The 26643-nt window shown below is 41.5% G+C and overlaps 2 protein-coding genes across 3 annotated transcripts; both read left to right on the forward strand.

Annotated features, from left to right (window-relative positions):
• The first annotated feature begins 1552 nt into the window (after positions 1-1552).
• hbs1l (HBS1-like translational GTPase) lies at positions 1553-21167 on the forward strand. 2 transcript variants are annotated; one of them, XM_062411740.1, is made up of 18 exons: positions 1553-1720; positions 2346-2414; positions 2894-3019; positions 3170-3409; positions 12015-12123; positions 12395-12621; positions 13321-13486; positions 14017-14134; positions 14987-15133; positions 15487-15561; positions 16716-16833; positions 17307-17375; positions 17475-17579; positions 17984-18074; positions 18271-18379; positions 18517-18617; positions 18885-19029; positions 19571-21167. In XM_062411740.1, exons 1-18 carry the CDS (start codon positions 1678-1680, stop codon positions 19580-19582), a joined length of 2070 nt encoding a protein of 689 aa, XP_062267724.1. In that variant the 5' UTR covers positions 1553-1677; the 3' UTR covers positions 19583-21167. The 2 variants fall into 2 exon arrangements, with proteins under 2 accessions (XP_062267724.1, XP_062267725.1); XM_062411741.1 differs by lacking the exons at positions 12015-12123; positions 12395-12621; positions 13321-13486; ... (9 more) ...; positions 18885-19029; positions 19571-21167 and adding an exon at positions 3876-6438.
• A 1188-nt stretch (positions 21168-22355) lies between these two features.
• On the forward strand, positions 22356-26529 carry aldh8a1 (aldehyde dehydrogenase 8 family, member A1). Its single transcript, XM_062411742.1, has 7 exons — positions 22356-22585; positions 23575-23722; positions 24099-24254; positions 24351-24500; positions 24752-25008; positions 25426-25587; positions 25671-26529. The coding sequence occupies exons 1-7, from the start codon at positions 22445-22447 to the stop codon at positions 26121-26123; spliced, it is 1467 nt and encodes a 488-aa protein (XP_062267726.1). The 5' UTR covers positions 22356-22444; the 3' UTR covers positions 26124-26529.
• Positions 26530-26643: the final 114 nt, after the last annotated feature.

Below are 26643 nucleotides of genomic sequence, written 5' to 3' on the forward strand. Positions count from 1 at the left end.
TAAGGCACAATAAATAAAGAAGCTCCCCAATTAACGTCCCTCCTTCCTGATACGAATGATATACCCTTCTGTTTTCAATTCAAGTTGCTCCCCGTCAAACTGCCACCTGCAATATGAGCCATTCATCTTGAAAAGGTCTTTACAATTACCTAAGCACTTGCGTTTCTTTATACTGCTCTATTTTTAGCTCGGGGAGACACACCAAACCTCATATTTAATTTCCCCATGAAGATACGTAAGTCTGCTTCACCTGTGTCACTGGTATCAGATTAATGTTTGACATTTTCATCTTCTTCTGTTTCACTGGCACATGAGCCACTGTAAATGAGCTCAGTATGACACAATGGATCCAAAATCCTACTTTTGTACATCTGCACTCTTATGTGTGACTAAAAGGTGCATGTATGTGCAAAGAGTTGAAAACATGTGTACACAAACATTTGTGTGAATGCACAAGCACACACATCTTGTTTATTTCCTCTTTCTGGTAGATGGGCTATAGTTTTCTTGTGGTACAAAGATAGGAGGAAATCATGATGTCACTCATTGTGTGCGTGTGTGAGGTGTAGAGTGTGGGCTCAGATGGGCTGGTCTCTAACCATAGGGCATAACCTTTAACACAAAATGGTTGAGACATTCACAATCCAAGATCACTGGCAGGATTTTAACCTGTAGCTGTCTTTCAGTCCTGATTGTGAACAATTTAACTGAAATACGGTTTGTGCAGAGGGGACACGTCTCAGTGTTCACCTGTGATATTGTGCTTCCACTGACACATTAATAACACCTGGTCACAAATATGAAATTCAACTGTCTCCTCATAAGAAGGAGCAGTGTTTGTTTGAGTTTGTTTGTTTGAGTTTTTTTTTTTCTATCTAAAGCGTGGTTGAGATCAGGACTTAATGATTTCAATTTCAGGTTTTGTAATGATCTCACTCAACACCTCAGATTGACTCTGCTTGTGCTCAGACTGAGCGCTTGCACTCAAATATTAAGTTGGTCGGACGGATTCGCTGCACTCCTCGCGCTCACCCTGCTTCTGCACGGATTTAACCCAAGAGTAACAGTATCAAAATATAGACACTTTATTCATCAGAAGTCAACTGACACTCTACACGTCACATTTGGTTACATACAGTTAATTCACGTAGTCTTTAAGGATTCTATGTATGTACTATTGAAATCCAATTTAGTTACAAACTATTTCTTACAATGTACAAACAATGGGAATAGGCGATAGATAGATAGATAGATAGATAGATAGATAGATAGATAGATAGATAGATAGATAGATAGATAGATAGATAAATAGGTAGATAGATAGATTGAGGATGGATGGATGTAAGTAAAGACCCAGGCCACATTGGTGGAACTTCAACCGGAAGTGATGTAATCGAAGAAGAAAAAAGTTTTAAAAATTGTATTAATAATTATACTGTCCACCAAGCACAAAGATACAAATCAAAAAGGAATCAATTTAAAATATTTATTTATTTAATGCATTATTGTCCGAGGCTGCGGAGTTTAACCCTTTCCTGGCTGCTGCCGTCAAACAAACAGCAGTAGCAGAAGCCGCAGTAGCCGCAGTAGCTCAGGCAGCCGGGCAGTGAGACACATGTCCCCAGAGTCTGTGAGCCCCACACTGTCACTGGAGCCCAGAGAGGACACACAGCCAACATGTCTCGGCACAGAAATGTCCGAGGTTACAACTACGATGAAGGTAGACGACCTGAGCGAGCTGTTGGTGACGTGCTGAGCGCCACGGCTAGGCCTCCAAGTGCTTAGCCCGTTAGCCGCTAAGCTACAGTACGCTGTTCGGCAATTGTAGCATTAGCGGCTAACCCTAGCTGGTTTACATAATGTTGCTGTCGCGTCCCTTCTGGCACCTGGCACGAGATAATGTTCTCTGTTATCCTAGAATACATTGAAATATCTAAGCTGTGAGGCTAACGTATTTATGTAAGCACTCAAAATAGCATAATAAGCTAGTCATTATTGTATTATTGTGTATTTGTTTACTAACGTAAATGAGAGCTAGCCAGCTAACTAGATAACTTTCCAGTGTTGTGGTAGGTTCTGATTCATTGCAGGATAATATATATAGACACTCCCTCTTTTCAATAACTTATTAAGCCTCCTATTTTGTACAATTATTGGATATAGATAATCACCTAGCTCCCCCTTTACTCTATGTTGTGCATTCTGTAAAACTGCTGACAAGGCAAAGTTACAGCTGGCACAAAGGAGTCTTTGTCTTACCACTAATACATTTGTACACGTGAATATTTGTGTCAGACACAGGAGAAGAAACACATTTGATGCCCTGATTAATTTATTTTTTCCAGACCTTGATGATGACGATGTGTACGGACAGTCTGTGGACGATGACTACTGCTGCATATCCCCAGCAACAGGTTGGTGTCCGTGAATGCAGAGCTCTTGGTGAACTTATACAGCTTTAGTAATTAAACAAGAATTAATTATGTTACAGGGCACTTCAAAACACTTTACATATTATAGACACATCATTAACTAAAGTGAAAACAATCTTTTTAGAATCGGATGATATTTCTGCTAGCTCAATTGCAGTGTGTGATAATCCTTATTGAAGTCAACAAGTATGAATGTTCTCTGATGAACTGGCAACATTCATACACAAGAGGATGTTTTTTCCCTCCCAGTAAAAGGAACAGCTAATAATATAAACTAGAATATGAGCATGTACATTTCTTCACTGATAAACAACCAATATTAAGGTGTCAGTATAATTTTCAAAGTTAGAAACAACTACAATACATATTAATGTAAATAATGCAATCTTGTCTGACTGTGTTAATCTGACTTCACATCCCATAGTTTGTCAAATAAGTAAGAAAGTTTTTGGTTTATTCAGCAAATCAGTTCATCTACTCACGTCAAGAGAAGCAAGGGCCAAAGGAGGAGCCTCTAGAAGAGGAAGAAGATGAAGAGGCTCTTATCTCCCCTACTGTCATCCACAACCTTGACCCTCTTGATCAAGGTAATGTTATTGAGTTCATGCGAGGATTTGAAAAATGACAAAGATCATTTAATTCGATCTTTTTATTTTTCTTGGTTTAATAAATCAATAATGCTTGTTTACCCTGTAATGCATTTCTTGATAACAAATTTTATGTCTGTGACTTTGTAGCCAAGTTATATTCGTGTCTGGACCATATGCGGACAGTGCTGGGAGAAGCAGTACCAGATTCAGTCCTGAGCCAGGCCGCCATAAGACATGGATTTGACCCACAGAAGGCCCTGGATGCAGTCCTGTCTGAAGACGTTAAAACAGCCCCAGTTAAGGATGAGACGGAAGTGGTAGCAAGAGTTGGCCAGGAGAAATCTCCACTTCCACAAAGAACCAAACAAGCGGCCACGGCTGAGAAAGGTACACCTGGAGTTTATTGGTCCCTGACTTGTCTAAAATAGTTTTATATTAGGGAATGGTTGTTTCGATGTTGGTCAGAGAATTTCCAAACTCGGCACAGGTTCTACAGAACATTTCAATCTTAAAAATTATTTAGATATTTCACAGCTAGTTGGCTCATAATAAATGTATTTTCTTGTTGAAATCTTAATGCAGTATCATGATATTTTGACTGAATATTGTTGGCTTCTTGAAACTTGAAGAAAAAACATTTAAACTTGCATTCATTAGCATTGTGTATATGAAAGTGTAGCTACCACTGTTCTCTACTCACAAATGTGTGGGATGATGAATTTAAGTCACTCAAATGCAATTAATTAACAAAGTGCCTTCTTTCTGTTTTTTTCCCTTCTCACTTTTATAATGTGATTCATTTGGCCTCCTGTCTCTCCTCTACGACACATGAAATTGGCTTTTGTAAGGTAAGGAGCCTTTTTGTCTGCTTCTCACACTGACATTACACCCAAGGAACACAAATCTCAGTTTGATGGGTGCAAACGTACAACACCAAGCGTGCCAGCAAGTTTTCCTAGCTTGCATGACCTCATATCGCAACATAAGCCTGACCTAGTGTTGAGCAGTTCTGAAAATCAAAATGTCACCCGTCAAACTGTTGCTTTAGGTGTTAGCAGTCTGGCACTGCTCATGTCTGAGTATGAGCAGAAGAGTAAGGGAACAGCAGTTGTTGACACAAAGCAAGGTTTGGGTGTCCCCTCATTAAGTGCTCTCGGCATGGGACCTAATTCCCCTCCATCCAGCATGTTAAATCCCAGTGGTCTTTCACTGGGAACTTTGGCGTCTTTAAATACGTCTTCAGCATCTAACAGCTCAGCTCCCTCGCTCCTTTCAGGTTCACTTAGTAGTCTGTCACTAAACTTTCCTAAACTAACAACGTCTAGCTCTTCTATGGCTGTTCCTCCTGGGTTTGGGACTCTCAGTTCTGTCCTCCAGAACAATCCGCTCTTAGGGGCATCAGGGACTGGAGGCAAAGTCACAAGGGCTGATCCTAAGGGAAGCCCTTCATTGGCGGATTTAATCCAGGAGCACTCAAATCACAGCCCAAGAATCGGTGACTCTTTCCCTACTCCACACAGTAGTATTGTTTCTGGAAACTGTGCGGGTACGTCACTGTCTGAGCTAGCTTCTCAGCACCAAAACATGAGTACACACATTCACTGTCCATCTAAGAATACTGAACGACTGGCATACACACTTAGCTTTTCTAAACCAACCAACAATACTCCAACATTCCTGGGTGGGACAGTGTCTCGGTCGCAGCTAGCTTTTCCGCATCAAACTAACAGTTCCTCAACCTCCCCTCAACCCATCAGCACTGAATCTCCTGCAAATGCACAGAAACAACCACCTGGCCTCTCCGAGCTGCTCTCTTTCTCATGTTTGGCGTCTGAACACAGAGACAAAACCTCAACCACCTCATATGGGTCACAGTACTCCCTCAGCTCCCTCTTTTCACCAGCAAAACCAGAGAGCAGAGAAAGCACTTTAGAAGGTGGCGTCAAGTGTACGCTCGACCACAAACCATACCACCAGAACTCCAGGCCGCATAAACCGGGCGAGTCCATTGATTTAAGCACACTCATGGCTCAATCACATGATGTGGGCCCTAGTCTCTTCGACAACAATCTCCCTTCACCATCCTCATCTCCAGTTGCCTTGGGTTTAAATCCGTCTGTTTTTGCAACACCTTCAGTGTTTGCGATCACAATGTCGACTCAGAGACGCAGACAACAGAAGAGGACGAGGAACGTATTAAAGGGAAAAATAGGATGTCATCGGACAGGAATTGCTTACCAGGCATTCCTCTGTAAACCGCAGGAAGACTCCAAAGAGCATCTCACCCCACTTTCACCAGTTGTACCGTTCCGCTTTGACACGTTGTCTCCTGACGACATCGTCCGTGCCAATCAGCAAAAGGCTTTCACCAGGTAGAGGAGCGGTAATAAAAAAATACCTAACTGAGATGTATTAGTGGCTGGTGTAAACTGACGCACTTGGGATGAAAAACCTAAAACTTTCTGGCATCTTTTGCTCCTGAACTGAACTAAACTCTGGGTCATCAGTCTTTGTAACTGTGTCCCTCAATCAGTCATGTGTTGTGTACAAACTTTTGTGATCAACTGTGAGACACAAACACAAAAAAACTGATACAAACCGTATTATTTTAGAATATATGCATTTTTTTATAGAGGCGCAGAAACAAATTTTTACTATTGTATTACACATAGAACAACAATGTTATGGTTAATAGTGGAACTCCTCCGAACCAGTTTGGCAGCTTCAAATGAATTGCAGCTAATATTTTTTTAGTGTTTTAACAACTTTTAGAGAGATTTTCTTAATTTACTTTAGTTAACCTTTTTTTCTCTTTTTTATATTTTAAACACTGAGTCTTATTTTGTATCCTTAAATGGCCAATTGGCTTTTAAATGTTTGTATGATAGTAAACTAGTTTAAGCTTAATCTGCAGAAATGAAAGAAAATGTATGTGTTTTTTCTTAAAGCCTCTTTTTTTCTCGCTCTGAGCTGCATGAACCCTCACAAGAGAAAAAGAGGTTGATTTTTGTTTGCAGGTGCACTGCAGCGATTGGAATATGGATCAGTTAACCATTGTACTGGTTTACTGCTGCATGTGTTTGAGATCATGGGGTTGACTTTTTGGTTTAGAGAACACCTGGAGATTTTCCCATGAGAGAGTGAGAACACAAACACACACACACGCACACACACACACTTGCACACAGGCATGTTTTTATTGCTTGGAATAGACTGTGTTGAATATGAATTCAAGCACTATGAATAAAGAGTGTACAGAATGAGTCAAATTAAATACCTTCAGAGCTGCGGTATTTTTTTTGCTCTTCAAAGCTTTTCATATACAATGTACATATTTGTTTGATTTACACTGGGTTTGTCATCACTTGCTGCCAGAGGTTAATTTGTTAATTTTGAAATAAAGATGACTGAATTTATGTACTCTCTGTCTGGGTGTCCCCCCCGTCCCACCCCCGGTTGTGTGTCAGTCTGCATTTGTGTGTCAATAGTGTGAAAGCATATAGTTTTATGTTAAAGGGATCCTACAGTCAAATTAGCACTCTCTTTCTTACTTGTTAAACTCACGCACAGAATATCTATGACAGCTATTATTTTAGAGGGTTGAGTTGAGGGTATTTTTAAGATTAAAATCCTGCATTATGTATCTGGTGCAGTGTTTTCACTTTATAGGTGAGTCCAGAGCTTCTTAAGTCATCTCATATTTCTGGTGTGAGTCATTGGTTTTGGTTTGAATGTAGAATTTAGCCCCTAAAGAAGTGACTTTTTATAAATGTATACATATTTTTAATAAAGTACCATTATATTAGGATGCTGGTGTGTACTATAGTTACAAGGCAGCAGAAGAAGAATAGAGCAATTCAAATTGTTTTACGGAGAATACTTTTTGAGTGACGAGGTTGGAGTCGGATGTTTGCAAACCTAATTCAGGTGTAGAAAGGAGAGTGAAGTGGACCCTCAGGGTGTCAAACAAAGTCTGAAGAGCCTGAGGAAGTGCTAGTTAACAAAGGGCAGACTGTAGTAATAATGGCAAGTCAAATATTAGAAGTCAAACAGGTTTCTCTGTGTAGTGCTGGGAGCATCATGATATTTGGAAATAATCAGATGCATTAGGGATGCTGTGGTTCTGTTTTCAGAATGAATATATCATCCGGAGTATTTTTGGATTAGGCATTGGGGAAAATCTAGAAATGATCACATACTCTTATTATCTTGTGGTTTTGCCCATAAACAGTTTTGTCCCTTTTCTCTTTAGGGGAGCCAGCATGTGGGTTTGAGCAGGAAGCTGCACTCTTGGAGAAAATGTCACCCCAAGCACACACGTCGACTCGACACACACGTCGATCATCTTACTCCCCGCGTCTCTTTGACACCACCTACGTAGGAAAAATCTGATCACATCTCAACTTTCACAGCTTTGTCAGAGGCCTTGACAGATCAAATAGTTTTGTGTCTTTAACAAGGCCTACTTGTTACACCAACTTTTTTATTTTTTGTAAAGAGGTGCAGACACTGGAAAATACCATCTTTAGTCACAGCAAGTGGTCAAATGAAAGCAGGGGCATAAGGCATAAGGACAGTCAATAGTATGACTGCTTTGAGTCTATCATATGTTTATAGGGAAATAAAGAGATATAGCTCTTTATCTAAATAGGTGCCTTTTGCACATTTTCTTAAGAGATAATTCTCATTGAATTATTACCTGAGTCACTAGAGGCCCAGTAGTTGTAGCTTTACTTACATTTTTGTGTGAATAGCAATTCTGTCGCTTTTCAGTCAGATTAAAAGAGACATGCTTCCTTGTTCACTTAGTCACTTGTTCGCTTTCCCCTACGTTGTACACACCCGACATGTAGAGTTGGGTACAGCAATAATAATACAGCGATAATAATTTGAGATTTTGGTCACCATCTGATTCATTTGCATCATTATTTGAACGCCCCATTAGCGCATGATGTTAATTTCTAGCCAAGACTAAGCAGGGAGAGTAAATTAGATTATAAGTTTTGTGTTGGGGATTTTTCTGTACTACGACATATCTGACCTGAATACAATGAAATTGGGTTGAGTAAAGATATAGCTCTAGGTTGTTAGACGTTAAAAATCTTATTCTGAAGTTTCAGCTGAAGTTTAATCTTGCAAAGTCCCTATTGTAATATTTATCGCAGGACTTGTTACGGAATTTTTAAGCCTGGTCTTTAAAATACAAGCAGCTGATGTCTTCCTTTGTCCCCCCGTGAATTGGAAAGGGTAAAATTCCCCAGGCTAGAGGGATTTTCTGATGCTTCTTGCCGCTGAGACGCGGCTCTGTACAAATGAGATTACACAGAGGTATGAGTCAAAAACTGAGATCTCAGTAGCACTGACCTTGCAGCCGTGCTGTACATGAGAAGAGTATATTTCTGCAGAGCTACTAAAAGTAAAATCTCACGGTATGATTGCTGTGCCTTATGGGAAATGTAGTTCACTGGTTGATAAATCTGTATTGAGTTTCCAGAATGCAGTCGGCTCTGTGTGAGAGGACAAGCGTTAAAGATTATTAATGGATATAGCATCATCTTTTGGGCTTATACCAGTCATTTAGCTTTTTTTGGAGGCTCTGGATGTGTCACTCTTAAAATCCACCGCCAATCTTAAAGTAAAGCAAAGTGATTGCACCATAGTGTCAAATACAACCGGTTGACTTGTTTAATTAGATTGCTGGACAATATAAATCCAAATGTGCCTTTACATGATAGAAATGTGTGCTTTGGTTGGGTGACCGGAGACTTCAGTATAGCTGTGTTTTGAAATAGTAGCGTGTCTGAGAACACAACAGTAGGTGAGAGTTCTTTGGAAGCTGTAGTGAGTCAAGACGGCTGAGTGGGTGTTTTTAGAGCATGAGACGATACTTTATGAAATGGGGAGTGGTGGCACTGACAGTGGTCTGGTGGGTCCTACTGTGAGATTTTCCCTCAGCCAGCACTATCAATTCCTTTTAAAGTCATTTTCATTCATGACATGATTTAAAGAAAATGATGGAATCTTAACTACTATTTCGGGTTGACTGGTATTTGGATAATTCAAAAGAAAATAAGCTCTAATGTGCAATGGAGTGGTATAATGTGTCTTTTAGTTCTCTAAAAGGCAATGCTACTTTGTCCCTCCTACAACATGATAGAATAAACCAAATTGTAAGATCATAACTAAGAGAAAGCAGACTTATAATATGTGTCTTTAAGAGAGGTTTAAAATAGTATAAGGAGTTTGCCATCTCCTCAGGGAGATTGATCCAAAGAGTGGGCGTCCTGACAGAAAAGGCTCGATCTCCTTTGGTCCTCAGTCGGGACTGTGGAATGGCAAGTAGGGCTTTCACAACAGGACTGTTGGTGCCTTGGCTGAGGTCTACTTCTTGTCAAAGCTTTATTTGGTGCATTTTTCCCCTTATACTGAACCAGACGATTCTTAGTAATAATGAAACAAAACTAATCTTGAACTTGAGATTATTCTAACACAGTCATGTTGCAACGCTTTGGCTCAGATACAATTCTTGAACCAATTGAAATGTTTTCCCCTTTTTTTTCCCCAACATGGGGACTGTGACGTCTGAAGTTACCATGATCATAAACCTTACCTTTCACAGCCTTTAGCGGCCTCAAGTGGTGGGGAGTCTCACAATCCAAGACATCAAATTTTTAATTAACAGATTAGTGTTCAATTTGTGTGTTGAATATTGTTTTAGGAAAGTGTGTTTCCCCGCAAATTCCGGAGCATGTGTAGTCGATGCTGTTGAAACAGTGAAGTAGAGATTAAAAGACACTTGTTTGTATTTGGGGGGGTAGTGGTGGAAGTGTTCGTATTTGCATATCCTGGGCGGACTCCTTATTTTGTGCTCAGTTGGGCCCTCGGGCTAAGGTGTACAAATGACTCACTCACTGCCTGTCACTGCAAGGGTCCACCATGCTGGAGAAATCCTGGATGGGAGGACGTTAACTGTTTACCTGCCAATCTAAACAGTGCAGCGATCCTGCTCCGGGCCTTACTACCGGATTGCCCTGTTAAGTGGTTCTGAGGCTACCCCCACTGTTAACGTTGCCCCCAGGCAGGACCGAAGAAAGATTATCTTGCATGTCTCTTGTTTGCAAATGTATTCCAGTGTTATTACAGAGCAGCCTTTTCCTTTGGTTCAAAAGCTAGGTGTCAATCACTGAAGATCTCAGCCGGGGTGTAATAAAGCACCTGTCTGTTTCACCCCAGGTTAAAATATTGATTCGCTGATCCCAACTGCTTTATTATGTTATATTAATATGTTATATATAACATAATATATATTCAAAAGCTGGCAGCTGGTGTCCCATTTAACAGAGATGGTAGAATCTTGAACATCAGTGTCGTAGGGACGAGGAGTTTGGGTTCTTACTGCCGCTGCCCTTCATGCTGTGGCCTACAGCAGAAAGGAACGCCATCAGATGAAGAATTCAGTGATGATGTTGAAGATCTGTAGCTGTTTTTAAGTGCCTGTCTGCGTGGGTCCATCATTTACAAGCACAGGTAGTTTTCAAAACTCTCTGTGTAGAAATGTATTTATCCGTCACCGTTTATGATGTGCAGCTTCAAAGGTTTAACCTTAGTTCAAAAATAAGGAGAATATATTTTACGCAGCTTTGCATTTATTTTCCCTGTTTCCCAGCTTTTCTAACTGGTCTGGATCAGTGCATGGAAAATAAACTGTCTTCAAATGGCGCTAAAGCCTCTTCAGAGTGCAGTGAGCTGCCAGGCTTGTATATCAGTGTTTCAGAATGACAGGGACTTTTTTTTTTTTTTTTTACTGCAAAGCCAGTCATTCAGAGAAGAGCTCTGCTAGAGAAAGTCCATTAATAATTCTGTTGATTCATACCTCCATTTCCTCTCGTTTTCCCCCAGGGTATTTTTTTAAAAAGATGAATAAACTGCATGAAGCCTGCAGGGGCATTATTATGCTAAGCATAAAATTGCATGCTTAACCAAACCTTTAACACCACGACTGCATATCTGTAAACCTTAACAAGTGGTAGATTGACTTTATTTATTTGCTTTAAGGTTGAAATGTGGTTTGTAGTGTGTGGGAGTTTGTTCTGTTTTCATACCATCCAACAGAAAACCTATGGAAATTACATTTGACAACAATTTCAACTTGTTACATATCAACCATTTAGGGGTATTTGTACGCCTCCTAGTTCCTATAATTGCAACTTTCTTTTAATCGGTTGTGCGAGAGGACGCACACGCTCACTGTCAGCCCTGCACTCAGCTGAGGCAGCACCTGCTTGGAAGATTCATTTTGCAAAACGCTGCGTCACACCGCTCTCGTTACGTGGAGATGGGATGTAACTGCCACTTCAGAAATTAACCCTTCGTGAGCCAGGACGACGGCGTCGCACACACACAGGCGTACACAGGGTGCAGCAGGCTGAGCTATGCAACCCAGTCTAAATGAATCAGTAGCAGGTCTATATGACTGTGACTTGTGGTCACTTGGACAGGGATGACAAAGCAGTGACCTCAGCAGATCTCACTGCTGCAGCATGTGAGAGTGAAACTGATTGGATCATATGCTAACACTGAAGAATGAACAAATGCTTTTGCATGCCAGTAATTGGCAACTATCACCAGGAAAGAAAGTTAGAAGTGTTAGATGTGGCATTTTAAAACAGAAGAGTTATGAAAAAGTTGAGGCTCATGCTCAATCTGCTGCTTCATCAACTTAACTGTAATGTGATTATTGAAAAGTGAACTTCTACATCTGCACGATCTTAAATCAGAAAACCTTGTCTAAGCGGGTGTCGCCTACAAATCTATAAAAAATCGTCTTGCTAGTGTCAAAAGTTGAAGGGACCTTTCAGACGTGTGTATCAGGTCCCCTCTATGCCAATTTTAAATAAACAATCCAATATTTGTCTGTTTTTAGAGGGCAGGGTGAATGATGACTTGCCTTGTTTGTGAGCAACTGTGCGTTTTGTTCCTCTCTCCTCCTCAGCTAAAAGCAGAGACGTGTCTCAGAGTAAACTGGACCCTGAAGTGGTTCCTAAAGTTGCTCGCATGACCGTCTCTGGCAAGAAGCAGACCATGGGCTTCGACGTTCCCAGGTATTTAAAGCTTTGCTACATTCAAATACTCAGTGATCTAATAAAAATGGCTTCATCTACATACACTGATAATCTTTTAGCCTTTGTTAAAATAGTTGATAAACTAGGATAAACTTCTATTCAACATTTCTGACACCTCACCCAGAGTGGGAGTAGTTTAGATAAGCATCTATCTTGTTTTAGAAATACATCAGTGCTGCTAATAATTTCGTGAGTTGTTATCATCTGTCGTGTTTCGTTGTGATTAAACTCGTCCATTCTCTCTCCTCAGCACAACCGAGAACGGCGTGGTCACCGCCTCAGTTCGCCGCCGCGGCAGTCCGGAAAACGCAACAGAGGGCACCCCCAAACGTCCCGAGACCCCGTCCAAAGGGTCCAATGGAGACGAGACCTCCACGCCAGGCCGCTCAACTGGAAAGTCCCGGCAATCCATCAACGTTAAGGTTGAGCTGGAGAAGAGGCAGGGCGGCAAGCCTCTGTTAAATTTGGTGGTTATAGGTAGGAAGAAAGTTCACAGCACTTCAACATGTGATAGCAGTTTAGGGGTTTTCTACAGTGACACATTGGCTTACAGTAAAATTCATTGAGGATGTATTGCACTTCATTTTATTTACCATCAGCAAGTTTGTAAGTTTGTTATAATAATGTTTTTTCCGAAGCTCTTTTTTAAATTTATATTAAGTTTTGCTCCTTGCAGCCTCAGACAACATATTAAATATCCTTTTTTTTGGAGAAATTGCTCTGATATTAAGACGTAATGTTGAATCATTTTGAGTCTCCCTGCTTGGTACGAATACACTTGAGGAGCACGAGTTGAATGAGTTGAAAGTTGCTCAATCATATTCACTCATTCTCAGTTACACTAGAAAAAGTGACTTGCTAGTTTCAGGATTGCAGATGATTCTAGTTTCCCACAGCCTGTGAAACCTTTTCATGTTACCTCCCCCTCCCCCATCTCACGCTCCATCCTTTTCCCCCATTTCCGTCTGCCTCCCTCCACTTGATTACTTCTGCCTCTTTCGCTCTTCCATCTGTTGCTTCCCTTTGCCATATCTTACATTATCTCTCCTCCATACCTGTCTTATCATTCTTGTTACAGTCTTCCTGTCCTCCCCACCCTCCAAGCTCCCTTTTCTCATTGGTTTCTTTCTTTTTACATCCTGATAAACCTGAGTTTCATCATTCCCTTTTCTGCAGGTCACGTGGACGCAGGTAAAAGCACGCTGATGGGCCACCTGCTCTATCTGCTGGGCAACGTCAACAAACGCACCATGCACAAGTATGAGCAGGAGTCGAAGAAGGCGGGGAAAGCCTCCTTCGCCTACGCTTGGGTTCTGGATGAAACTGGCGAGGAGAGGGACAGGTACAATTTGAGTGTGAAGCCACAGACAAACAGAAAAACACGCATGAGGGGAAATTCATGATCTCTTCCTGCTTTTCTCCAATTAATGGTTTGCCCGAGCTAGTTTCCTCTTGAGTGGAATCAAATAATGCCTACACTAGTTCTTATGTGTTAGGCTGATTAGTAACTGTATACATTTTCACATCTAAGAATACATGTCCCTTATCCCCCTCTTTGTTGTCACCATAGTGAAAAAGAAGGGAGAAATGCCAGAAGCAGAAAGTCACTGGTGGGAATCTACTGTAAATTCACTTATCTGCGTCTTCTAAAGCAAATGCACAGCACAAAGACAGACTGAGAGCTTTGCCCCTAAATTGACCAAAGCTTCATATTTATATCCTCTGATTGGGCAGTACTCAGTTCACCGTCCACCAGATATATGTTCACAGTAAAATATTATATTTTGTTTTACTATTGTTTACTCTAAAGATGATGTATTTTCACATTTTACGTGGCCGAACACTTATCTTAGTTTTGTTTGTTTTCTCCAGAGGTGTGACGATGGATGTCGGCATGACCAAGTTTGAGACCAACTCTAAGGTGGTGACTCTGATGGATGCACCCGGACACAAAGACTTCATCCCCAACATGATCACTGGAGCTGCACAGGTGCACTATGTCAAAGTCCAGCAGCTTGCACTGTTCAAACAGGATTAAATGAAGTGATAGAAATTAGAGTGAAATGCTAATTGCATGAAGACATTTTTTTTAAAAACTTTTTTTAACCACACAAGAGAATTTACGTTGACCTAATACATGAACTGGATAGTGTAGGAGTTGCTCATATAAAAAAGTTTAAAGTACAACCTCCACTCTCCACAACTTTAAACAAAAATTATATTGTGACATTTATCGTGATAGTTATCGATATCGGCCGATACAATAGTTTATAAAACATTGAGACTCCTCTAGAACCTCTGCATATACTTGTTTTAGTTAGCTGATAATAATCCTCTCCCTGCTTCACTGTACCTTCAGCCTGACACACCCATCGGCATTATTTGAAGTTACATTTGTGGTTTTGGGTGTTGGTGTCGGAACGTGTCTTTATCGACATGGGCGTGTGCGTCTGTCTCCTTTTTTGGGACACAAATGTAATTTCTCTTTTTACCATATGACTGTATCACCTTCAATCTCCTCATGTAGTGACTAAGGGGTTTCTATTGTAGGCAAATAAACGTGTAACAGTCAGACATACGCGCTGAAGGTAAAGAGGTATATTTATATGCCTGTAATTAGTAAGTAAAACTTGTTCATTCATTTAAGAAGAACTGAATTCCAATCTTTCTCTTCACTGCTGCACATATTACAAGTTAAAATACCCATCATCATCAAAGCAGAGCAAAAAATGTGTCCGCAGATTATCTCAGCCTAGATAAAGGTTTAATGCACGAAGAACAGCATTTCACTTCCTGAGGAGGAAACCCCCTAATCTTTCCCTTATGTCTGCTCGGTCTCCAGGCGGACGTGGCCGTGCTCGTGGTGGATGCCAGCAGAGGAGAGTTTGAGGCCGGATTTGAGTCGGGTGGTCAGACCAGAGAACATGCCCTGCTGGTGCGTTCGCTGGGCGTCACTCAGCTGGCTGTCGCCGTCAACAAGATGGACCAGGTCAGACCTGCTACACTATACTGACTCATAGAGGGAGGGCAATGTATTGTTAATGCTACACATACAGTATGCTGTTTGGTTAATTTGAAAAAAAATATAGTATTGAATCATTTAAGGGCAGTATTTTAGATATATTAACCTTAGATCTAAGAATTTAGGATTTGCTGTTAAAATCAAGTGAGGTCCTGAATTTCACATAGAATAGATCCATGACTGAATACACCTAAATAAGTAGAGAATGTGACCCAATGTGATTGTGTATGTTTTTCTACGCTGGCTTGTTGCTGACACATTTCCATTTCAAAGCGTTTCTTAAGGGGAACATTTTTCTTCTTTTTGTGTACAATCCTCAGGTAAACTGGCAACAAGAGCGTTTCCAAGATATCATCTCCAAACTCGGCCACTTTCTCAAGCAGGCTGGATTCAAGGTGAGTCGGGTCACACAACATATTGACTTCTTATTACATTTCATTTAGCTGACACTTTATCCAAAGCGACTTACAGTAAGTGCATTCAACCATGAGTGTACAAACCCAGAACAACAAGAATAAATACATTTTCTTCAAGAAAGCGAAACTATAAAGTGCTATATGTAAGTGCCATATAACTGCTACTAAATCGCAAATTTACTATTTTATATATATTTTATTTTATTTTTTTATATCAAGGTATAGTCGGAGGAGATGTTTTTAGTTTGCGACTTAGTATGTTTAGACTTTCTGCTGTCCTGATGTCAATGGTGACATTAAAGAGTCGTGATTTTGTTGATTGTCAAACTCAAACTGCTGCATTCTGGATGAGCTGCAGAGGTCGGATGGCACTAGCAGGTAGACCTGCCAGGAGGGAGTAACAGTAGTCTATGTGTGAGATGACCAGAGCCTGGACCAGAACCTGTGCCCCCTTCTGATTGAGAAGGGGATGTGTTCTCCTGATATTATGCAGCATCTATCTACACGAACGGGTTGTTGCAGTAATGTTGGCAGTAAGGGAGGGCTGACTGTCGAGTGTCACACCCAGGTTCCTAGCAGTCTGGGTGGGGGCTGTCAAAGGTAATAGTCAGCTCGTGGGTGGGAGAGCCTTTCCCTGGAAGGAAAAGTAGTTCAGTCAGACAACTCGCGTTCGAATGTTTATTCAACAGTAGAACAGGTTTTAGTGTTTGGCGTCTAGGCTCCAACTTAATCTCTCCCCCATATGATTACACAGGAATGATGGGAGTGATGAGCAAATACTTGGAACCCCCCCGTCTGAGCCTAGAGGTGGATGCTGGGGTGGTGGAGGGGCTGTGGCAAATGTCTGCGGTACTGCGTAGCACTTAGGAAGCCGAGAGAGTGATGGGATTTTCCTGTGCTTAAATAGACGGCCTAATGAAGTCAATGAGTAGTGTGGATGGTTGTGGCGAGGGAAGTATGTCACATGATGTATGTCACATGATTGAAGCAGCGCAGCTCAAGTTGCCTGCCAGAACTAGCTCGCCAGCGTTCGCTCCATTTCAGTCTTATGATATTCACGTGTTTTAACTGTGTCTGTTATATATTTGAGGAGACGACTCTTGGCCTAAACTGGTGTTTATCTGTTTTTGCAGGAGTCTGATGTTTTCTACGTCCCCACCAGCGGCCTATCAGGAGAAAACCTTGCCACCAGGAGTTCAGTTTCCCAGCTCACCTCCTGGTACTCTGGTTTCAGCCTGATGGAGCAGATTGGTAATGCACACTGGCATGGATGACACTGCCCAAAGTGTTTAACCCTTTGACACTTTTCTTTGAGGGGAAATAAAGGACAATCTCTGCCTTTTTTTGGCAAACTCAAGAGGGTTTTCTACAATTTGGTCCCAGCGATGGATATTAAATAAACAAAGGTTAATTTAACTAAACTATGTTTACTTGCATTAAAAATGCTGCAGATAATCCCACATCCCACTAGGGCACAGAGTGACAGGTGGATAATTGTAAACAAACTGATTTTAGTTTCTTTAGTTTAGTTTAATGCACTGTATTTCTGTATTTCTGTATTTCACTCAGCACTAAAGTGCTGATCATCTAGACTCATTACCAGGAAGACGAATATAGATTAATTCATCCTGTACCAGTGAAAATGATTCATCACGCCCTTCACTTGACTTCTCAGAAAATGTACTGGCCTTTGCTCTTCTCACTGTTTTCTTCCTCTTCTTCAGATGCATTCAAAGCTCCTCAGAGGTCTGTAGACAAACCTTTCAGACTGTGCGTCTCGGACGTGTTCAAAGGTAAAGTCACTGACGCATACGATTTTTGATCATGTCCCTTCTCATTTCTCTTTTTCTTTTAAATTCAAGTCATAACTGATGTTGCCTTCTCTCCCTCAGACCAGGGTTCAGGCTTCTGTGTCACGGGGAAGATTGAGGCGGGTTATGTTCAGACTGGGGACAGAATACTGGCCATGCCTCCCAATGAAACCTGCACTGTCAAAGGTAAACACCCGTGTGTCTCTGCTGCCCTTTCTCCTGTTGAGGCAGGCTTTGGTACTACAGTTTTAATATCTATGTAGCGCATTTTCTTTATAGAAGCCAATGAGGTTTCTAAAGCCATGATTTCAGAGTGTCATTAATGAGAGTAGTTTACAAAACTGGAACAAACAGTTTTCATCCCTGTGGATTTGTAAAGCGTGATGATTGTACTTCTATAATATTTTTCTGCATTTTGTCCTTTATTTACTTTAGTTTTTCATAATACATAGACCTGAGTCTGAAATAAAGCTCTATTTTTATTTGTGCATTTCATTAGACAGGATGTTAAACAAAGACTAAGCTAGGCTACAATAAAACACCTCAGTATGTTGTTAACACTTGTAGTAACTGAGTTTCTTCCACTGCAGGTATCACTCTCCATGACGAGCCTCTGGACTGGGCTGCAGCAGGAGACCATGTCAGTCTGACGGTCACCGGCATGGATATCATCAAGATGAAGTAAACAAGTGACAAATGACAGTATTGTAATTTTAAAAAATTACTTTACTCTCTGTTAAAACATGGTGATGATGAATGCTACTAATTACACATCACTCAGTATTACTGTATAAGTAACCTTTACCAAAAACTAGTGTTTTGTTTTTGTTTAGATGTTGTTTATCTGCTATATGTTCTGATGTGTGCTTCCTTCCAGCGTGGGCTGCGTGTTCTGTAATCCCAAGGAGCCGATTCGCGTCTGTACTCGATTCAAAGCCCGAATCCTCCTTTTCAACATCGAGGTGCCCATCACAAAAGGCTTCCCAGTGAGTTCAGGCAAACACACTCTGACACTCAAACTATTACATAAAGACTTTTTCATGATAACTGCACGCAGGTTTTTTGTTGTATGTCTATGTTTGTTAATTAGGGTGCTGTGTGTGTGTGTGTTTGCTCGGTTTAGGTGTTGTTGCATTACCAGACAGTGAGTGAACCAGCCACCATTAGGAAACTGATCAGTGTTCTACACAAGAGCAGCGGTGAAGTCCTCAAGAAGAAACCAAAGTGAGTGTTAGGAGGGGGGGACACATTTTTTACATGGTGTTAGAATGAATATATATACGTCAGCATCTCCCTTCATGTATACTGTGTTTATGATTTGTTGTGTCTTAAAAACAAATGAAGCTGGCAAATGAATCACAGTTTATATATATTTTGTCTTAAATGGAAAAGTCATCTAAACACGTAGAACAGTCGGTAGTTCCTTTTCAAGAAGTGCTTCATGTTATTCAGATTGTTTACTTAGTAAGAATCCACATTGTTTTCGTTAAGGTGTTTGAGTAAAGGTATGAACGCTATCGTGGAGGTCCAGACCCAGCGGCCGGTGTCATTAGAGCTGTACAAGGACTACAAGGAGCTGGGGCGCTTCATGCTGCGATACGTGGGCTCCACCATTGCTGCGGGGGTCGTCACCGAGGTAAAGAGCAACATGAAGGAGGATAAAGCCAACACATTGTTGTGTAGATATGTTACGCCACAGAACGAGTTGGTGTTTTAAATGACTAGATACAAAAACTCCTGCGTCTGCCTACACTTGACATTAACAGGTTTGTAGACGGGTGGGTATGACCTGTTTAATAATAGTCTTTCAGTTTGAATGGAAAACTTACAAAGTATGAACTTTCAGACAGACCGAGACCACCCTTAACGGTCGGACACTTTTTTCGTCTGAGGCACAACTCACACCTATCATAGTTCGTTGTAAACTGTTAAACTGAATATTTATAATAATGTTAAATTAATGTTAATTAAATTTTGTAATTTTTATTGAAAGATGCAAAATATAATAATAAAAATGCAATATTGACTATATATTTAATTTTTAAATACCTACGTTTGCATCAAACCCATATTTGTCAGACAATACTGTTCACTGTATCTCGTGTTATCAAGAACTGCCACTAGATGTCACTAGCGTCTTAGCTCACGTGTCCCTGCCCTGTCTTTTTGTTTTTCAGATCAAAGAATGAAGAGCTGTGAACACACAGAGCTGCTCAGGCCTCGCTCTGGAGCCTGCATGCAGCCAGAGACAAAGTGCAATTCCTCAAAGTCATGTCACTCATGGACTCAGAGCATCACACCGATCCCTCCATCTCTCCATCCAGCGCAGCAGCTGCTCACCCGACCGCGCCGATCAGACAGCGACCCTGAGGCGAGGGGCCCAAGGTCCTCACACAGTGACGCTAAGCAGCCAGCTAACAACCCCCCCGCCCCCCCTGCACGTGAAAGTGAAATTCGATTGCTCCCAAATCTCAGTCTGATCAAACCAAATCGATAATTTGATCGGACCCTGGAAGACAATCTGACCACACTGAGACTTCCACAGTGGCTATTTTCACTGTTTCTTTGGAGGAGCTGTTATGAATTTGGCTGAAGGATACGAAGCAAGGACAAGTAAATGAGCTGTGTTTCTGCTATATTTAAGTAATTTAAAAGTCCACCTTTCTCCCTCTCTGTATGTAAAGTTAAAGAAGGAGGATTCAGTTTCAGGAAACTTTTTTCAGTTAATCAAAACTGCAAGCTCAAGAAATTCATTTTAATGTTAGAAATTAAAGAATGCGAGGTCATGTGAGAGTTGAGGGCAAACTATTTTTTTTAAATCATTAAATGTATTCACTTCAAATTCCATAGCTTGAGGGAAAAGGTCTACAAACACATTTAAATGTTTACTCTAAATGACGTAGAGTAGTTTGCGAACAAAAAAGGGAAACTCAATTTTTTAATTCCGTCTGAAATCAAGAGACGGAATAATGATTTATGCTAACAATAGATAATTACTTGAAATGCTCATATAAAGGAGAGTTTCAGGAAAGCAGCTACATGCTGTCGGAAGGGCTGATGGTTTTTTTTTCTGACAAAGGAACTGCTGAATTGAGCTGGGAGGTCAAAGGAGCTGTATGTGTGTTTGTTCTTGTGTTAAACTGGACATGTTGGTGAAGAAAGATGATGCGAAATGAACAGTACATCAGAAATCTGTGGTTTGAGTTTTGATTTCAGCACTTTGAAGGATCCCGTGTGTGCCCACCCCGTGAAAATCCTTAAAACGCGGTCGGTGAAAATAAGAATCTTTAAATGCCACTAAAATCTCTGGCGCTACAGTGAACACCAACTGGGTTTTTTCAATTTTTCAATCCCAATCAGAAAGTAAGTGGACAGTGAAAATGCAGAGGTGAGTGTTTCTAGTTTTCAGTTTAGGTCGAGTGAGAAAAACATGAAAGATCATTGAAAATAAATGAATCCAAAACACACACTCCTGTATCGGAGAAACACACACGTAGAGGTAAAGAGACATTATAATGAACGGGTACAGATGTTTATATTGATCATATTCACCAATGTCCCCGATACGAATGCTGCCTTCTTACGGCGATGTCATTTGGAGCCAGATATCTGCACTATAGCGATCAGGAGACAGATCATTGTAATCGGGATCCTTTCATTACAGGCAATCGACCAATCGTGAGTCAGTCTCAGCTGTCAATAATTACTTTTCTCCCCATTTGTACAGCATGTGTAAGTGCAATAATTAAAATCGTAGGAAATTTTTTTTATGAATTTCGACTTTATTTAGGCCCATGTCCATTCTGTTAACGTGGAGGAGGAGATTTATGGCGTACTGCCGCCAACCGTCAGGGGATGATCAAGACACTGGATTCACTTTGTCATGTCGTCCATCTTAATTTAGTCTATGATACAGATGTGTGTTTGCAGTTGTGTGTTTCTCAGATATCGTTTACGTGGTAGTCGGTTACAAATGTTTGACGTAGGTATCAGATCTGATAAACAAAGTGCAACCTCTTCACTTCCCGAATGCAAATGGTGCTAAGTGTGAAGTAGTGTTATGAGGTGGTGGTTTTCACACAAGAGTTTCTGTATTATTTGATGAATGAATGCCTGAACTGCCGGAGCTTCAGGTATAAACCCTTCAAACCTATGCTTTTAATCACAATTATATATTTTCCACATACCTCCCATTCACACAGATTTTTGTGTGTCAATTTCCACACACTGATTGGACACGTGCATTTTTTATTTGTTTGTCTTTTAGCAGGATTACGCTAAAACTACTGAGAGAATAAGGTAAGGGGTCAAGGAAGTACTCTTCAACTTTTGTTAATCAGTGGAGGTATGTGCCTTTCAAGTGCACTTCCAGTTTATTGCGTCTAAGTTTAATTATCGCTTCAAGTATGATCTCATTTGGTTATAAGGTGAGCAGAAAATGTTTACATGAAAATAGTCTGAATACGAGACTGTCATGTGAACCGCCTTTTCTACTGTTTTTTTTATCAGCTGTTATTATTTATGTCCATGTAAATGTAGCCACCATTGCCTGTGGAGTTCTTGGCTTTCCACTGTTCTTGCATGTTGGGAATGCATTACTCAGTGGCGCTTTCAGACATATCACAGACATATTATTGTGACGTGTCGTCCACTTGTGGATCCATGGTCATCGCTTCAGTTTAACACAATATGGATAGGGCCAAGTTGGAGAGTGTTACACCTTCTGAACACAATGAACAGAAAACGTCCCAACAAACATAACTGGAGATGCTTTTGAAACAGGCCACTAAAGTATATTTAATTTTAGTTAAGTAAATTAAAACTGCTTTGGAACTTCTATTTATCCTGCCCGTAGCCATGGGCACTTGTTCCTGGGAGAATAATGACCTCTGTGCACCAGTGTGTGCTACTGTGAAATGTGCAGTGGGAGGTTCAGTGCAAGGGGCCAAGGTAACATCTCCTTTTACCTTCCTGCTCCTCTGGACTTTGTGCATGCAGCGGTGTGCTGACGGTCCGTGCTCGGTCAGAAGAGTGAGCTGCAGCGGTCGGTCATGGCGAAGGCATCGGGGCAGCACCTGGTCTTGGAGAACTTCATCGGAGGGAAGTTCGTGTCCTGTCGGAGCCACATCGACTCCTTCGACCCGTCCACCGGGGAGGTGTACAGCAAAGTCCCGGACAGCGGCAAGGAGGAGGTGGGACCTGGATATCATGAATCTATTTGTCCTATACTGCAGCCTGCACTCACTCTATTCATAGTGACATGAGGTTATGCACTTGATTTAATATTTGAGAGCATTGAATGACACTAGGACTCGTGTGCAGCTGCTATTAAGTTAATATATTTAACGTTTTCAATTATTTCTTTTATTTAATTTCCATTGGAATCATACATTTTTTCAAGGTGTTATATTGTCTATGGTTTTTATGATGCAGACTGTTTATTCAAATCAGCACGTGGCTAAAGTAGTGCAGCATTAAAGTGGTTTCCTGTCGTATTCAGGTATTCGAAGCAGTTTCTGCCCGAAGCACCTTTGCCCTTCGCAGAGTCCACAGTCTAGAAATCATTAAACCTGCACAGGCTTACAAAACACAGCAAACACAGTAGATGCACCGCTTTCTACAGTTCTGTCAGAACCACCAAGTATGAGCACAGTGCACATCCACACCTCACTTACCCTGACTATATTTTAGGTGGTGTTACTATGTGAGTGTGGCCGTTGTGGGGAGGAAATTGTGAAATCAAACTTTTCAGCCACAAACATACACACTCAGTATGTACATATAGAGGGAATGTGTGTACTTCTACTTGTGACCACAGAGCAAAGTGAGTTTTTTAAATTCATGTTTCATTCATAATTTTTACGAGGTAGTAAGAGCTTAAGGTATCCAGTGTGTCATCAGAGAGCAACATTTAAAATGTCTGTGCACTTTCACTCATTACTTTCACAAATTTTACTTGAGACCCCCCTGGTGGGTCTGATGTGTAGTGCAGCACACTCCATACTAATAGTCCTCCTCTAGCAGCTTATTATACAACCTAAAATGTTGCTTTGTTCCCCAGAATTACATATTTAAAGGCCTTTATAAGGCTTAAATGTAACTTCCTTCTTTATTTGGTGACTAAGGTTGAGGAATATGCCAAAATGGTCCCACCCTGTCCCATGTGTATGACCCTGTGCAGGTGGAGGCAGCGGTGGCAGCAGCTAAAGATGCTTTCCCCGACTGGTCCGCCCGCAGCGTGGAGCAGCGCGTGCAGGTCCTCAACAAGCTGGCCGACCTGCTCGATTCCCATCTGGAGGAGTTCGCCCAGGCGGAGTCCAGAGACCAAGGTGCTTTAACACTTGTTGCAACAACCCAAGATTCAGCCAGACCATCAGAACAAAATACTTTAGTTTATCTTCCAGCGCAGTAATCACCACAGGCTGATAAAATATTTTTTACAGTCGTTTGGTCAATATGAGAAGTCATCACTTTTCACTTGCTTAAACTGATTATGCCCTCATTCCCCCATTTCTTTAATTTTCTTTGTTTTGTGTATATTTTATATTTAAACGCACAGTCCAATTTAAGAGAAACATAATGAAACCCAATAATAATCTTGATAACCTGAACATTACACAAGCAAAGAGCACAATGCATTGTATATCAAATTCTTCCCAGTGGACAGTAAAGTGTAAAACACCTGCCGCATTCATATTTTGACAGGTAAAACAGTAACATTTGCTCGGACTGTGGACATTCCCAGATCAGCGCACAACTTCCGCTTCTTTGCGTCGTCGGTGCAGCACCACACCACTGACTGCAGCCAGATGGACCACATGGGCTGCCTCAACTACACCATCCGCTGTCCAGTGGGAGTGGGTGAGAGCTATAATCTATAACCTGTAACTATAGCCTGCTTCATTTTATAGTTGTGTTTTTGAAACTGTGTGTGTCTTTGTGTGCGTGTGTGTGTAGCGGGTCTGATCAGCCCCTGGAACCTCCCCTTGTACCTGCTGACGTGGAAAATTGCCCCGGCGATCGCCATGGGAAACACGGTGGTGGCCAAACCCAGTGAGATGACCTCTGTGACGGCCTGGATGCTGTGCAAGTTGATGCAGGAGGCTGGTAGGACCGCAATACCCACAATGCAACAGCAACCCACTCACACACATACACACTGAAGTTAGAAGAATTCTCACATGCATTACTGTACAGATTGATCATTCATAAAAGGCCATTAAACTGTTTCCGCAAATAATAAAACTCACTTTAAAGCATTACTATACACTTTTGTTTAAATATCCATAAAGTTACCTCTATTTAAATTGGTTATAAGTAATGAATAATTGATGCATAAATGTGGTTTGTCTCTGCAGGCGTTCCTCCAGGAGTCGTCAACATGGTGTTTGGCACTGGCCCGAGAGCGGGCGACGCCCTCGTGGGCCATCCGGACGTCCCATTGGTCTCCTTCACTGGCTCCACAGCAACCGCCCAGCACATCACAGAGCGCAGCGCCCCCTACTGTAAGAAGCTCTCACTGGAGCTGGGGGGTAAAAACCCCGCCATCATTTTTGCCGACGCAGACCTGGACAAGTGTATCGAGACCACGGTTCGCTCCAGCTTCTCCAACCAGGTGAGAAAGAAAGAAGACTTAAAAACACAACATTAAAGAATGGATTATTTCGTAAAGTGCTGAAGCTCCAGGTCTCAACTGGTTCCTGTTTCTTTTTTTGGAAATAAACATGAAATAGTGAAATTGATGATCCTCATAATAGATTTTTCATTATAGACCTTTTCTATAACAATAATAATGTCAATTTTTTTTCTGTTTTAACCAATGTATCTCTTTATAAACGTGTATTTTGAAAGTGATACATAAATAGAAATCATTTTACAGAAGAATAATTTGCAGTATATACAGTAGCTGCATGCGAATAGGCTGCAGTGGCGGGATTATCCACATGGGGGCACTATACCCCATATCTCATCGTGAAACATGCATGGACTCACTGTCCTGATTCATCCTCCCTCCTCGTTCTTCTGCTTTCAGGGAGAAATCTGCCTGTGCACCAGCAGGATCTACGTAGAGCGGAGCATCTACTCTGAGTTCCTGGAAAGATTTGTGGCTGCAGCTAAGAAGTGGAAGACCGGCGTGCCCTCTGACCCCAGCAGCCACAACGGGGCTCTCATCAGCAAAGAGCACCTGGAGAAGGTGGTTGCATGAAGTTTCAGACACAGTGAAAGACACAGTTTTATGTCCTTTGAGATGAAATCCATCTTTGCTTTGATTCCCAGGTGCGAGGCTTTGTAGCGCTCGCCAAAAGCGAAGGTGGGGTCGTCCACTGTGGTGAGGGAGTTGACCAGCTGCACCTGCCCGAAAAAAACAAATCTGGCTACTTCATGCCGGCCACCGTCATCTCAGGCATAGCCGAGAGTTCTCGCGTCATGCAGGAGGAGATCTTTGGCCCCGTCACCTGCGTCAGCCCCTTCGACACCGAGGACGAGGCTGTCTCGAAGGGCAACGGCGTGCGTTACGGCCTGGCCGCCACGGTGTGGTCCCAGGACGTGGGCAGGGTTCACCGGATGGCCAAGCGGATACAGGCGGGTTTAGTGTGGACCAACTGCTGGCTGGTGAGAGATCTGAACCTGCCCTTCGGAGGGATGAAGAACTCTGGTGTGGGGAGGGAGGGAGGGAAGGATTCCTACCATTTCTTCACGGAGGTGAAGAGCGTCACGATCAAACACTGATCGATCAAACAAGAGATTTTAAAGAAATTACACAGACGAGTAAAGATCCAAAGAAATGTTTAGCAAAGAGGAAATGCATGGTTTTAAATATTATAACTATTAAAAAAGTATTAACCAAAGACTGTATATAAAGATTGGACAACATGGCAGAGTGACATGAAACACTGGACACAAAAAAAAGTAGCAGATACATCAGCCAGCCAGCAGAGGGCGATAAAGTTCCTTTGGCTTTACTTTTGCATAATGTTGCCCAGCTTTACTTACTGTCTTTGTCTGAGACCCTTGAACAACTGGACTTCATTGTAAACAATGAAATAGATGTTGATGTTTATCAGAATGGACCAAGGTGGTGACCAACAGGTTGATGGATGACGTTGTGGTTTAATAAAAATCTTTTTCAATAGTCCCCAAAATATCATTTGTAAAGTATTTAAGTAGAAATAATCAGAACTTTTTTTTACATTTTAATTATGTCAACACAAACAGCTTGTTCATCATCTCATGATGAAGTGTTTCTTGC

This window comes from Platichthys flesus, chromosome 18, assembly GCF_949316205.1.
Source record: "Platichthys flesus chromosome 18, fPlaFle2.1, whole genome shotgun sequence".
Classification (NCBI taxonomy): Eukaryota; Metazoa; Chordata; class Actinopteri; order Pleuronectiformes; family Pleuronectidae; genus Platichthys; species Platichthys flesus.